General features: G+C 49.8%; 1 protein-coding gene across 2 annotated transcripts in view; it reads right to left on the reverse strand.

Annotated features, from left to right (window-relative positions):
• PCP4L1 (Purkinje cell protein 4 like 1) overlaps window positions 1-12,715 on the reverse strand; it is a 23,230-nt gene extending 10,515 nt beyond the window's left edge. Inside the window, exon 1 of one of the 2 annotated variants that reach the window (XM_049634622.1) lies at window positions 12,488-12,715. In XM_049634622.1, coding sequence (XP_049490579.1) covers window positions 12,488-12,496 — 9 coding nt within the window. In that variant the 5' untranslated portion in view covers window positions 12,497-12,715. Of the gene's footprint in view, window positions 1-2,746; window positions 3,432-12,487 lie in introns of those variants that run through there. The other variant, XM_049634621.1, reaches the window with a different exon arrangement.
• Between the last annotated feature and the right edge of the window lie 2,902 nt (window positions 12,716-15,617).

The following is a 15,617-nucleotide window of genomic DNA, read 5'->3' on the forward strand; positions in this document are numbered from 1 at the left end:
CTCTCTCTCTCTCTCTCTCTCTCTGTCTCTCTCTCTGTCTCTCAAAAATAAATAAATAAAACATTAAAACAAAAAAAGTAAGAACTGCTCTTAGAAAGACACTCCTAAGAGACTGAAGAGGCAAGGCACAGATTAGGAGAAAATGCCTGCAAATCACATGTCTGACAAACGCCTTATATCCCACATACATAAACAACTTTCAAATCTCGGTAACGTGAATGCAATTTGTAAACACGGGCAAGATATTTGGACGCTTTGCCAAAGAAGATACATGGGTGACAGATGAGCACAGGAGAGAAGATACATAACATCATTAGCCATTTGGGGAATTGAAATTATAACCCCACCGAGGTACCATTACACGCCACTACTCTCGTGGTTTTTTCGTTTTGTTTGTTTGTTCTAACCATCTTTGCTGGCAAAGATCCAGAGTGCCTGGAACGCCGTCTACTGTTGCTGGGAACGCAAAAGGGCGCGGCCACTTGGTGGTTTCTCAGGCACCGTCACTGCTGACCCCAGCAATCCCCCTCCTACGGATTTTTCCCAGTGAGATGAAAACCCCTACACGTACACCTGGAAATGAATGCCCGTAACAGCCCTACTTGTCATCACCAAAAACTGGAAGCAGCCCACATGTCCCTCACGTGGGGAAGGGATAAACGAAGCGTGGTCCGTCCGTGCGCTGCGATACTACTCGGCAGTTAAAAGAAGGCATAAGCCACTGATACAACGATATGCATGATGGATGAACCTCAAATTCATTAGGCTAGGGGGCGCCTGGCCGGCTCAGTCCATAGAGCGTGTGACTACTGATCTCACGGTCTTGTGTTCAAGTTGGGTGTAGAGCTCACTTAAAAAAAAAAAAAAAAAAAAAAGCGTTAGGCTAAGTGAAAGAAGCCAGTCCCAAAAATCTACGTATACATAGTATGATTCTAACGATATGACATTTCTTGTAAGGGCAAAACTATAGGGAACACAGAAAGATCATGTCAGTGGCGGCTGAGGTCACGGGAGGGGTGGTGACAAAGGCGAAGGAGGGATCTGGGGATGATGAAACTGACCCGTATCTTGATTGTGGTGGTGGTTTCATGACCACATGTGTTTGTCAAGATTCACAGACCTACACACTGATAAGGGTCCATTTTACTACATAGAAATTTTATGTTAATGTCTTCAGTGTGGAAAAGGGTTAAGGGGAGGTCAAGAAGCTAACAACGACTGAGAAGGAGCACTTAGAAAGGCAGGGTAGTAGGGGGCACCTGGGTGGCTCGCTCGGTTAAGCGTCCGACTTCGGCTCAGGTCATGATGTCACGGTTCGTGGGTTCGAGTCCCGTGTCGGGCTCTATGCTGACGGCTCAGAGCCTGGAGCCGCTTCGGATTCTGTGTCTCCCTCTCTCTCTGTCCCTCCCCTGCTCGCATTCTGTCTCTCTCTCTCTCAAAAATAAATAAACATTAAAAAAAAAAAAAGGCAGGGTAGTAAGACAGACTGGGGGGAGGGGGTGGGCCTAGGGCCTCTCACGGCTCCCCTCTTCACAGCAGGGCTCTCTGAACACTTACTGTCTCCGTCTCCTCACCTTCCAGACTCTCCAACCCATTTCAACCCCTCCTCTGCCCCTCCTACTCCAGTGAAATGACTCTTCGGACAAGCAATGACTCTATGATACCAAGTCAATGCAAAGGTGCCAACTCCATTTGGCTTGACTTGAGGCATTCGACACGCAAATCGTTTCGCCTTTCTCGACCCACATGCTTGCCCTGGCTCCTGGCACATCATGATTTTTCCTGGTTTTTCTCCTTCCTGGGCACTTCTGCCCAATGCTTAAGTATTGGAGACTCTCGAGGTTTGGAGCCAGACTCTCCTTCTGTTCTCTCTTCCTAGAGGATCATATCCGTACCTCTGACTTCAGTCATCATTTATGTACCGTCCCGGAGAATGGGGGTTGGCAGACTACAGTCTCCCTGACGAATCTGATCTGTAGCCTATTTGTGTAAATAAAGTTTTATAGCCACACCGATCGTTTACATGTTGTCTATGGCTCCTTGGCTCTGCATCAGCAGAGTTGAGTAGTTGCAACAGAGACCATATGGTCCACAGGGCCAAATACATTTAGTATCTGGCCCATTACAGAAAAAGTTTGCCATAGAACTGCAACAGATCTTTCTGCAATGATAGAAATGTTTTGTTTTTATTTATTTTTTATTTTTTTAAAAGGTTATTCATTTTTCAGAGACAGAGAGACAGAGCGTGAGCGGGGAAGGGGCAGAGAGAGAGGGAGAGGGAGACACAGAATCGGAAGCAGGTTCCAGGCTCCGAGCTGTCAGCACAGAGCCCGACGCGGGGCTCGAACCCACGGACGGTGAGATCGTGACCTGAGCTGAAGTCGGACGCTTAACCGACTGAGCCACCCGGGCGCCCCATGATAGAAATGTTTTAGATCTGTGCGGTCTGGTATACGGCATCCATGTGGCTGTTGAGTACTTATGTAATGTGGCCAGTGCAACCGAGGAATAAAATGTGTAACTTTATTTAATTCCTAAGTTAAGCATTAGTTGTCAAGCGTTGGTTAACTTCAATAAGTTAAAGAGCGACAGGTGCCTAGTGGCTGCCATTCTGAACGGCCACTGCCGACTCCGATGGACATCTCTGTCCCAGAGCCCTCCTGTGGGTTTCAAAACACCTCCACCCGATGGCCTCCAGAAACCTCAAGCTCTATGCATCTCAAACCGGACTCATAATCCTACTTACCCAACCTTGTCTTCTGCAAATATTCTCTATCTCATCCAGTTGCACAAGCCAGAAACCCGGAAATTGTCCCCGACGACTGTCCTTCTTTCCGTCACACTGTGTGTCCCATTCAGTATGAACGCCTGTTAACTTCATCTCCTGAGGATTTCTCACTCCCGTCACTTCTTTCCACCGCTGCTGCCCTAACGCAGTTGCTTCCTAGGTGGGCCAGTGCAATAGCCCAAGCAGTTACCGATGGTCTTAGGATGAAGAATAGAATCATTACTGTGGTCAAAAGGCCCCTATATTATGCAGCCTCTGATTGCCTCAGTAACCTCATCTCTGGAACATACCTTATGCCTTCCTACCTCAGGACCTTGGCACAGGATTCTCTTATCTTTACTCCCTTATCTAATTAATTCCTGCTTATCCTTCAGAGCTCCCCTCAAGGGGTCCTTCTTCCGGGAGGCTCTTCTTGGCTACCCAGACTTGGCCAGGGCCCTCATTATGTTTGTTGTTGATTTATTTATTTTGAGAGCGAGAAAGAGAGAGAGAATCCCAAGCAGGCTCTGCACTGTGAACGTGGAGCCTGATGCGGGGCTCAAACCCACGAACCGTGAGATCACGACCTGAGCTGAAATCAAGAGTTGGACGCCTGCCTGAGCCCCCCCAGGCACCCCTCATTATGTTTTAATCAGCGCCGAGGATTTCCTCTTGGTGGCACTTATCACTCGTGTAACTAAATCATAATTTTGTGGTCAAATATCGAATGTACGTCCCCTCCATTTGGGTGTGAGTTCCTATGAGGTGGGGGCAGTGTCTACCTTAACTCACTACCGTACCCCCAGGGTCTAGCACAAGGCCTTTAGGTACTCAGGGTTTGTCGAATGAACGAAAGAGTTCCCACTGTGCTCTATTTGCCACCTCATCTGGATTTCTGAAAGCAAATTTGTTTTCAGCTGGCTGAGGGCCTCCACTCTATAGCTAGTTCAGAGGCTGTTAAGAGTATCAGAAGCCAGGTCACTGCTCTTCCTTGCGTCGGTACGTTGTGCCTGAAAAGGAGTTGAGGACGAAGGAGAACCTGTCCGGAAGCGTACCTCCTATCGCCTGTACGACAGCTACCGTGCATTTGGCTTCCCTTCCCCCACCCTTACCACCTACCAGATTCCACTGCCTCGAAAGCACAGTCCATATTTACCGCTTATTTGCGTGTCACAGTAACTGCAACCTAGGCCTTGCACAGAAGAGGTACCCAACAGATATTTATGTGAACTAAAAAGTTCTCCAGCCTCAAATTCCCGGAAGGAGTGCTATGGCACATTAGGTGGAGCTAGACAGATCTGGTTTCATATCCCGGGTCTGCACTGACGATCTTCAAATCCCAGTTCTGGGGCGCCTGGGTGGTTCGGTCGGTTGAGGGTCTGACTTCGGCTCAGGTCATGATCTCATGGCTCCTGGGTTCAAGCCCCACGTCGGGCTCTGTGCTGACGGCTCGGAGCCTGGAGCCTGCCTCGGTTTCTGGGTCTCCCTCTCTCTCTGCCCCTCCCCTACTTGCTCGCTCACTCGCGCCCTCTCTGGAAAAAAAGAAAAAAAAAAAATCCCAGTTCTGCCATTCCTAGCTGTGTGACATTGGGTAAATCGCTTAGCCTTGCTGTGCTCAGACCTCTCACCTGCAGAAAAGAGACAGTATCTGTTCTGAAGGGTGAAAAGAACTAGAGAAAATGTATGTAAAATGCCTAGCATGTATTAAAATAAATAGTTAGTATTTTGAGGTAATATAATCCTGGGTTAAATACAGGAATAGGTCAAGTTACTGGGGAATTGCCTGGTTAAAGTCCTGGAATCAAAGACTAAAGTTGCTACAGAGTTTATCTTCCCTAAAGAGACCTGAAGGCCGAAGACTATGCCAGGATTGGTCTAAGGGGACTTGAGGCTTATTCTCCAACCACAGGACCTTCATGACGGAGCTCTTTTTACTCTAAACCAATGCTGGAAATCACAATCTCCATCTTCCCCATGTTTGTCCCCAGAAATGCTGACGATGGCTCTAAACTCTGATAAAGGGCCCAACAATAGTCTGCGTGGATGGAAACTGTATTCCGTGCAGCAGCCGCCCAGGTCTGCAGTCCTGGAGACTCCTGGAGCCACTCCCGGGTACACAGGAAGGGGGTCCTATACAGCACCTCCGTAAGTGTTCACATTTCATTTCAAAAATTTTTTTTTAACATTTGTTTATTTTTGAGAGACAGAGACAGAGCATTAGCAGGGTGGGGGCGGAGAGAGAGGGAGACCCAGAATCCGAAGCAGGCTCCAGGCTCCGAGCTTGTCAGCACAGAGCCCGACGCGGGGCTCGAACTCACAAACCGGGGGATCATGACCTGAGCCGAAAAGCTGGACGCTTAACCGTTGAACCGACCGAGCCACCCAGGTGCCCCTGTTCACGTTTCATTTCAAAGAACTCTAGGGGCGCCTGGGTGGCTCAGTCAGTTAAGCATCAGTCTCTTGATTTGGGCTCAGGACATGATCTTCTAGTTCGTGGGTTTGAGCCCCGTGTTGGGCTCTGCATTGACAGTGCGGAGGCTGCTTGGGATTCCCTCTCTCTCTCTCTCTCTCTCCCTCTCTCTCCGCCCCTACCCTGCTTATATGTGCACGCACACACTCCCTCTCTCAAAAATAAATAAATACACTTAAAAAAAAAAAACAAACCTCTAAGACACAGACACGCATTTTATTTTTTGAATCCAAACGATGATTGTGCAAATCTGTTCATTGCAAATCTGCTCAATCAGAAGGATGGCTTGTTAGCATTGTCTTGGCAAAACGCCTGAGAACAGTCAAACTGGTGGTGACTTAAGTACCGTTTCCCTCCTGCCACCACTGGGGAATAGGTACCTTATCACTTTAGGCCTGACTCCCTCTGCCTCCTTCAAGGGCTGCGTTTCTTCCTTTCTTTGTCTTCTTCATCTGTAATGGTGTTGCCACGGCAACCACTGTCACCAGAATAGGCAAGACAGTGTCACCCCCTCTGCTCCGAGCAGCAAGTTAGAGCCAACCTTGGAGAAGGTAAACTACCCAGATTTCCCCGCACTCCTCTTCCCCCTGGGCTCTTGAAAGAGGTTGTTCGGGGGCGGCAACAGAAGGAACAAAGGAGGACCTCACCATACCTGGATTTGCATGATCCGGCTGGGATGCTTTGCACATGAAAACACATCATCTACACATTCTGGTGCTGCTGGAATCACAGGGTTCAGATGAAGAAGCACAGGGACTCAGCGTCCCGCCCTACAGCCCAGGGCAGGAAACCTCAAAAGGGCCTGAATCGTCAAACTCCGAAACAGGAGCCCCCAAAAGACCCCAACCCCTTCCTTGGTTTGGTAGAGACATAAATCCCCGGCTCCGTAAGCTCCCCGCCTGCGTTAGAGGTGCAGAAAGGGACGGGAGACAGGAGTTCGTGCAGCTGCTTCCAAGTGGTGACAAAGAGGGTCCCCAGGGACCCTTGCACCCCTGCTGACGTATCTTCCCCCAATGCTAGATGAAGGTCGCTGCCGAAGGACTTCAGAGAGGCCCGTGGGATGTCCGGGTGCCTCTGCGAGACCCTAGCCTGCTGTTGGGAGCACTGTTGGAACCGGTTCAATTCCTTCAGTGCAGCAACCAGCTGCAGTCTTCAAACAGCCTCTGAAAGACTCGTTCAAGGTCACCCTCAAGATAACAACAGAAGGAGAACTGGGAATTCTTACTTCAGGTCCTACACACACACATTCTTCTCCTCATATAAGGAATGTGAGCCAAATATCCTGGAACCCAGATGCCTCCTAAAACAGGAACTGGACCTGAGCGGTCGGAGCTCCCGAGCACCCCCCCCCCCCCCTGCCCCCCCCCCCCGGCCCCTCAGACACCCCAGCCCTGGTGCCTGGAATAGCATACCCCCCACTGGAGCCAGAGGCAGAACTCCTCGGGCCAGGCTAGCTCATGGCACGCGGTGAGTCAACAGCCCCGCCGTCCCCCCAGCATGGGCTGCCACAGTTTAATGAGCGGTTCTTTGCGGTGCCCTGCACACAGCTTGGAGCTGTGCCTTCTACCCCACACTGAGGGTAGGGGTGGGGGAGAGCGAGCAGCGCCAGGCATCATTTATTACTATAATCTTCAATGTGCATCCCACCCATGGCGTTAATGTCCCAAAATAAACGTATTAATCCCCCCACAGCCTACAAAGCAAACACTCAGCTGGAGGGCTTTGTGTGGGAGGGAGGCAGCACCAAGGACAACAGAGTGGGAAATGGCACCTCTTTCCCTGGGGTGGGGGGGGGGCGCTGCTGGGAAACTCAGGTGGGCATGCCTTCAGGAGTCAGCCTAGAACGAAGCAATAACGAGGCTTCAGGGAGGAGAATGTGACAAGGTCCAGGATTTGGGGCACCTGCTCATGGGCACCCGCAGGGATGCAGAGCTCTTGGAAAAAGTTGTTTGGGATCTGCTTCCGACTTGGCTTACTCCCTCGGGTAAAACAATTCTGGGGCAAGTCAAGGCATTTTGAGCAGCCAGTCTGGAGCATGGATTTAGAAAAGCACGCGCTTCGGATCCTGGAATCCTAGTAGGCTGCTAACACTTACTTTGCAGGTCTAACACATTCTTCTTTCCCCCTTCGTAGACTTTTCCTCCCAAAGCCTTTGTACTACTCTTCTTGGAAGTCAAGTGGCCCAAATGAAAGGGCCCTTGTTTGGTTAGCAGGTACACCAATTTTATTGCGAGATCTTTTGTCCTGCACTGGGCCCTCCAAGTCGAAACTTCACCAGACGTCAGAGAACTGCTCTCGTTTCTTTCTTTTCCGACAGAAAACTGCTCCTTCTGGCCCTTGATGCTCTGCAGTTCCGGGGATCGATGATGGACACCGGAAACTAAGAACCCAGGAAAAGGGGGCCTCCAGGTTTCCCCTCACTGTCTCTCCTGTTAGCTTGCCTGAGCCACTTGAGCACATTCACTGCACCCATTTTCAGGGCGACTGCACATCCTGCATTAGGGACAGTAGTTGCCCTGCCTAGTATCCTACCAAAATGTACCCTGTCGATAAATATTATCTCCCGTGGATCTCTCGTCTCCCTCTACCCTCCTGCTCAGCAGGTATTAAATCACATTGCTTAGATTTCCTGTAGAAAGTACTTGGGACCTATTCCTTAAAGGTTGCATATAAATCACGGCATTCTATGCTCGTTGGGGTAACATATTAAAGGGCTCATATGGAAAGTTCTTTTGGAATGAGCAGTCTGTGCCCTAGTCTTCGTTGTAGTGTTGTGTACACTTAGCTCAGCTTTGGGCCTGTTTCCTCATTTCTAAGATAGGAAGATGGGATCAGATGATCTTTAGGGCTTCTTAACGTATCTAAAATCATATCACTAAAACGTTTGGACAGGGACGCCTGGGTGGCTTAGTCGGGTAAGCATCTGACTGTTGACCTCAGCTCAGGTCTTGCTCTCAGGGTTGTGAGTTCAAGTGCTGGGCTCCACACTGGGCATGAAGCCTAGTTACAAAAATGTTTTTTAAATAATAAAATGTTTGGTTATTTGAGATTTTCTTGGTGAAAGATATATCTGTATTTCTATCTTGAAGAATTTTTGCAAACCAAGCTTCTTTCTTTCTTCCTTTCTTTCTTTCTTTCTTTCTTTCTTTCTTTCTTTCTTTCTTTCATTTATTTTGAGAGAGAATCCCAAGCAAGTTCTGTGCGGTCAGTGTGGAGGCCAACACAGGGCTTGAACGCACAAACTGTGAGATCATGACCTGAGCCAAAATCAAGAGTCAGCCACTCAACCAACCAAGCCACCCGCGCACCCAAAATTTTTTTCCATGAGAAAAGAAACTCATGAAGGGCAATTTGGGACTATAGAGAAACAGGAAACAGGGAGAGGCATTCATAGAACCACTGCTCTGAAAGGACAATTACTCACCTGACCCTTCTTCCTCTTCTCCCCCTTCAACCCTATCTCCATCACTTGCATTCCTGAAGACCCTCCACAGACAGACAGGAAAGATGCCTCAGGTTTGCATATTTCAACTCCAGCCACATTGCTTATGGGCGCCTGCCCTTATAGAGCCGTGACATTCTACGACGCAACAGACCACAGCTGCGGCTTAGGAAAAACAGTCGTCCCAATTCCTGGCTAGGAGATAACAGTCATCCACTTTTACCAGCGAGAGGCTCTCACTCAAGCAGCTAAAGCCAACGACCTGGATGGGTGACTGAGAAAGCAAGTTCTGGAACCAAGTTCTGATTTCCCTCACTTTGGAACACAGATTATTTTCAGAGGTGGAGGGCATTCCAATATTAAGTAGCTAGCCCTTCTGTTTTATATGTCCAATAGAACCGTAATAATTATAATAAAATACCGAAGAGAGAGGGAAACTTGGATTTCCTCCAAGTCCCTTCCAGGTTCCCTAACAACTGGCTCACAGAAGACAACAGAATGGTATAGGCCTGCCCAAGCTTCCGTTGTGGGGAAGGTTGCAGACTCTGACAGATATGCACACGAACGAGAACGTGATCTCCCAAATGCGATATCCCATTGCCAGTACCTAAGACGAGAGCCAGCAGGAGGATAAAGGAGGGAGTACCAGTTCTGAGCTCTCTCCTAGCGAGGTTTAACGGATTTTTGGCCCCTGCCAGCCAAAACACAAGACAGACATGGTGAGCACAGTTCCCAGGCACCCACGACCCCCGTTTCAACAGAAGGACGGCCAGACCAAGGGATCGCACCAGCTGGGCCCCTCACAGTTGAAAAATGCGACAGGATCACAGGAGAACTTGCATCTGTGCTGTAAGCAGCCGGCTACACCGTAGGAGTGTCACGAGGGGTTATGGGACAGAGCCCCCGGGGACGGCGTGCATCTCCCATTCCCATCCTTCGTTGAAACCAGCGAAAAGTTATGAAACGACAAGAGATAGACCGTGATTCACAGCAATCAAGTCCTGCCTGCAGCTGTGAATACAGCAAGCTGAAGCTGAGTCCCCTGCAGCTCCCCTGCGCATGGACACACACACACACACACACACACACACACACACACGTGTCCGTTTATGGGGAAATGCTCTGCTGCAGTACTGAGGGACAGCAAACAGCCATGGAGGCAAAGAGGAGCTGGAGATCGTCCCCAGCAGCCCCACCGGAACCCCTGCTCCTTGGTTGCACTATGTCTGAAGACTGCTCTCCGGTTTTGGTTCTTCAGTTGAAATGGGAATCTCGTAAGGAGATCCCAAATCCTCTCGTTTCAGGCAGTTTCTCTGAAGCAAGAAAATAAACAGGTGGTGTGTGTGTGGGGGGGGGGGGGTGAAGCTTATATAAGATTTAGGGTGCACGGGGCTTTCCTGGGCAGCCCGAGGTGGAGAGCCTTGGGGCTGCCCAGGGAGAGGTGGAGAGGTTTGGCGTCTCCCTGGAGCTCCAGAGCCCTGGGCAATACTTCCGCTTTTTATCGTGTTTTTTTTTTTTTTTTTCCTACCAGAGGAAGAAAACAGGCCGGGTCTTGGCCTCTCAGGGAGCAGAGACCCCTTGGGGATCTGGTTCAGAAAGAGCTAGTCTCTGCGTAGACTCAGGTGGCTGCTTCTGGATTTTATAAATACTCATCCCTGAAGCCAGGCTCAGCTCCATATTAGAAGGCAGCCTTGAGAACTAAATTGCTAGTTAGAACCAGTTCACTCTGACGGCCTGGGCACCCCTGCGCACGCAGACACCTAGTCCCCATCCGAGGATCCTATAGTCATCATTCTACCGAGCGAGCTCCTGAGTGAGGCTAGCCAAGTTCCGCCACGAAGTCAAGGCTTGACTTTCCCTTCACACACCAAACGGTCTTCCTGGTCACCGAAACAGCTTCATCCCTCCACCAAATGCCACCCTAAATGCCAGCCCCTGTAGCGTGCCCTACAGAGAGTCTGCGCACTTCCCCCCCCCCCCCCCCCCCAAAGCACAGGCTAACCACACATATTCACGCTGGCATAGCCTTCAGGTCACAATCTCCCAGGGGACGGCTTGAATTGCAACTTTCAGATTTAGAAACACTAGAGGTGGCCTTGAACTCCAGAGCTCACTGAAAAGAGGGCAAAGGAAACCTCTCTTCTCATATCAGGGCTGCTCACATTAGAAGCAAGAGGAAAGGGGACGCCTGGGTGGCTCAGTCGGTTAAGCATCTGACTTTGGCTCAGGTCGTGATGTCACGGTTCATGGGTTCGAGTCCCGTGCTGACAGCTCAGAGCCTGGAGCCTGCTTTGGATTCTGCGTCTCTATTTGCTCTCTGCCCCTCCCCTGCTTGCTTGTGCGCTCTCACTCAAAAATAACTATTTTTTTAAATGTTAAAAAAAAAAAAAAAAAAGAAAGAAAGAAGTGGAAAGAAGATTGAACAATTTTTCTTTCCTTCTCTTTCTGAAAGGCTGCCCTGGTCACAGTCACAACTAGGTGAGGGACTTGAAGCCACTTTGGTTCGTCTGCAGCCCCCAGACTAGCTGAATTTTCCAGGATAAACTCAGTGGACATAGCAACCAACACAACACAGCCGTGGGCACTAATTGGTTCCCTGGACGACAACTCTTAGTAGAGCTCCTACTAGAGATAAAGATCTAAATTGAGACCTAGGTTCCAGGGTCCTGTCCCCTCACTAACCTGGTATTCTTGAGAATTCTCGCGCTCATTTTCTGTAATATTCCAAAACAGAAACGGGGAGACAGTAACGATAGATAGCTAATGTGGATTGAGTACCTCCTCTGTGCCACTGTTCTAAGTCTTTTGCATATTATTATCTCATTTAATCACTTGAACGATCCGTATTACCCCAATTTTACAGATCAAACAACGAAGCAGAGAAAGATCTAGTAACCTGCCTAAGACCACATAGCTAGGAAGTCGTAGGGCTGGGCCCTGGCATGTGGCTGAGACGCCGGATTTATCACAAGATCCTGGGTACTAGGAAAGGGGGGTGCAGAGGGCAAGCTTGCGGTGCTACTTAGCCCATACTGACTTCACTTGGGAAGGGAGATCCTGGTTTTTGGATCCTCCAAATGCATTCAAACAATGGGAGAGGTCTTTCCAAGTCTCTGCTTTGACCCCCACCTAGGGACAGTGTCCTTGGAAAAGAGAAAATCCCAGTTGATGGACTGGCTCTGTCTCAGATGGATGCCACGGAGCCAGCCAGAAAGACCTAGGCTGTAACAAACACTGCAGAGGGAGACCTCTCCGGAAGGGGACGTGGCTCCAGGAGTGGACGTGCCCCCACAACAGGGGCTTCTGAATAGCAGCACCGGTCCCTCCAATGGTTGGCTCCCGTCTGAATGGGGGGCGGGGGGGATGCCACCTTCCCCAAAGGGGGGAGGTGACGCCCACAGGGGGCGAGGGCTGGGGTTGTGGCTGAATGCTACCTAAGGAGCGAGTGCAGCACAGCCTGGAGAAGGAGGGTACAGGCGAGCCTTTCTCTCCGAAGTCCGGGGAGTGCAGGGAAGCCCGAGTGGCCTCGCAGCGCTAAGACAGATGCAGAGAGCGGTATCCCGAGGAGGCGACTTATCACCTGAGACCGCAATCCACCCCCCCCCGCCCCCTCATCAAAAGCTCCATCCAACGCGCCGGGCTGAAAGCCTCCGTCTTGCAGTCGCTTCCCAGCGCCCGGGGCGGGAGCTTCCCCGGAGGGGCCGTGGGGCGCCCCCGGAGGGCTCGGGGACTCGGGGCTGCCGCGCCCTCCCTCGCTCCCGGGTTCCCGCGCCGCGGCCTCCCCGCCGCAGGCTCGCCCGGAGCTCACCTCGCTCATCGCGGCGGCCGGACGGGGCGCGGCACGTGCAGCAGAGGCGAGGGGCCCTCGGGGCTGCGCGGGCGACGGCCGCGGGTGGCGGGGCTCGGAGGCGGGAGCCCCGGCCGACGAGCGGAGCAGAGGCTGGTGCGGGGAGGGGGGGGGGCCGCTGCTCCGGAACCCGCACCCCGGCTCTCGGCGACCGGCTCCCGGCCCGCCCGGTCCCCTCCCGACCCCGTCCTGTCGGAGCCGCTCCGCGCGCCTCCGCCGGGCGCTCCTTTTATAGTCGGCGCCGCACCCGCCTCCGGCCCGACCAATAGGAGCGCCTCCTGCCGCAGAGTGACGGCGCGGCGCATCCAATGGTGGCGGGCCCAGCGGTCTGCTGCATTTCCAAACTAGGGTAAGAAGGTCCGAGAGCGGGAAGGAGGGGGAGACCGTCGGGGGAAGAGAGCGCGGAAAGTGAAGTCGCGGGAGCAAAGAAGGAGGGAGAGGAGGGAGTGGTACACGAGGGAGGGGAGGAGGGAGAGGGAAGGAAGGAGTGCGGGAGTTCGAGACAGCGGAGAAAGAACTGGAAGGAAATCAAGAGGGTATCCGAATGAAAGGGGTAAAGCCGAGAGTTGTTGCAGATTAAGATTTAGTCGTAGGACGGCAGTCTGATTAAGAAAAGGGAACAAAGGAGGAAGAGAGGGAGAGATAGAGAGGAGGGAGGAGAGACTCAGAGACAGAAGCAAGTGGACAGGATTCCATGGCAAAGAGCTGGGAAATTGTGAAGTGCCTGTTTGAGAATATTCTAGATCTTAGGAGTAGAAAGACAGTTTACGATTCACCTGTCTTACCTCCCATATAATGCAAAAAAAAAAAAAAAAAAGAAAGAAAAAGAAAAAAGGTCCCTTAAGCATCCACTTGAATAGGTAATGAGCTCCCCAGCAGAGTGAATTTACAACTGCTTATTCATTCAGTCTCAGTCTGACGATGTGCCCTCCACTGTATCAGGCATGATGCTGAGAGCATTAAAAAAAAAAAAGGAGACACACTTAATATGACTTTGCACCTATTGGTGCCATTGAAATAGGGTTCAACATGCAAGTCCCGTTGGCCTGTGTCTTCCTGCAATTTAGGTAGGGTCATGATCTCGCGGTCCATGAGTTCGAGCCCCGCGTCGGGCTCTGTGCTGACAGCTCAGAGCCTGGAGCCTGTTTCAGATTCTGTGTCTCCCTCTCTCTGACCCTCCCCCGTTCATGCTTTGTCTCTCTCTGTCTCAAAAATAAAAACGTTAAAAAAAAAATAAAAAAAAATAATTATGTCGTCTAAGTTTCAGAGGGAAAATATGGTTTGAGCAAGATGAAGGGAAGTCAAACACAGAGGCGAGAGTCATGAACTCCCCAAGAACTTCCACTGATACTCCCTTTTATCTAACTATCTAGCTTTCATTTCTGCTTTAAGGAAATCCTTCAAATCCTCTTGCCTAGATACTTCTAGGCACTGTAAAGCCATTGAAAAAACTTTTAGGCAGATGTAAAGCCTCCATAGAGTTTCAGTGTGCCAAAACCAAACTCTCTCAGCTTCAGCTATGACGTCCTTTTGATAGTTTCCTTCATGGCCTGTAACAACTGAGTCATTATAGTTGGGCTACTCTCAGCCAAGAACCACTGCTCTCTTTTCAACAACCAGATTCAGATAAGACCTCAATACCCTTTCTCTAGCTGGATCCTCGGTGCTTTCACATTTTCACTTTTTTTTTTTATTCCTTGGTAATGAAAAAAACTTTAATTCCATTATAGTTAACATACAGGGTTATATTAGGTTCGGGTGTACAATGTCATGATTCAACAATTCTATCCATGACCAAAGTGCTTTTACACTTTCTCTGCTAGATCAGAAACAGAGAAGAAGGGGGAAAGATCACGTCTTTTCCCCCATCCACCTGAGATCCTCTGACTCTCAGTTACCAATGGGAATCTGGTTGCCTAAGTTACCCAGTTTCTAACCAGGCTAGCTCCTACTCACTCTATGCAACCTGCTCCTCTGGCTACCCCCACCTTTCTAATGAATGGTTAATTAGTATTGAAAAGATTGCCTGTAACGAAGCACACCTCTCCCAAGTTCTTTTTTTTTTTTTTAATTTTTTTTTCAACGTTTTTTATTTATTTTTGGGACAGAGAGAGACAGAGCATGAACGGGGGAGGGGCAGAGAGAGGGAGACACAGAATCGGAAACAGGCTCCAGGCTCCGAGCCATCAGCCCAGAGCCTGACGCGGGGCTCGAACTCACGGACCGCGAGATCGTGACCTGGCTGAAGTCGGACGCTTAACCGACTGCGCCATCCAGGCGCCCCTCTCCCAAGTTCTTAAACAGCTCTGCAAAGATTATAAAGAGAATTTAAGGTCCTAGGTCAGAGATCATCAGCATGCTTTTTCTGTAACAACCAGAGAGTAAATATTGTAAGCTTTGCAGGCATCGTGGTCTCTGTTAAAATGATTCAAGTCTCCCGCCACGGCCTGAAAGCAGTCATAAACAATAAGGGTGGCTATATGCTAATAAAACTTTATTTGTGGACACTGGAGTGTGAATTTCACGTAATTTTCATGTGTCATGAAATATTCTTTTTCTTCTTTTTAAGTTTAAATATAAAAACCATTCTCAGCTCATAGGTTCTGCAAAAAAAAAAGCAGGAGGCCAGATCTGGCTTACTTAGATGATTATATACCCAGCAGTGTGTACAACAGTAAGTTGCATCATAGTAAATAGTAATAGATCAAAGAAGATAGACATGGTCCAGGACCAAAAGACCAAAACCTTCCTGCAGAAAATGGGATTTGGGTTGGGCCTCAAGGGAAGGATAATATTTAGGCAAATAGTGGAAGGAAATGGAAAGAAGAAAAAAAAAAAGATGTATCTATCTGGCCTCTGGGTGTTAAGAGAAAAATAATGAAATAAGACTGTGGTTGATGAGGGGCACCTGGGTGACTCAGTGAAGCACTAAACTCTTGATTTCAGCTCAGGCCATGATCTCGCAGTTTGTGAGACTGAGCCGCCCATCAGGCTCTGCACTGACAGTGAGGAGACTGCTTGGGATTTTCTCTCTCTCTCTCTCTCTCTCTCTCTCAAAATAAATAAATAAACATAAAAGTTTTTGAAAACT

The sequence above is a fragment of the Panthera uncia genome, chromosome F1 (genome assembly GCF_023721935.1).
Source record: "Panthera uncia isolate 11264 chromosome F1, Puncia_PCG_1.0, whole genome shotgun sequence".
Lineage (NCBI taxonomy): Eukaryota > Metazoa > Chordata > Mammalia > Carnivora > Felidae > Panthera > Panthera uncia.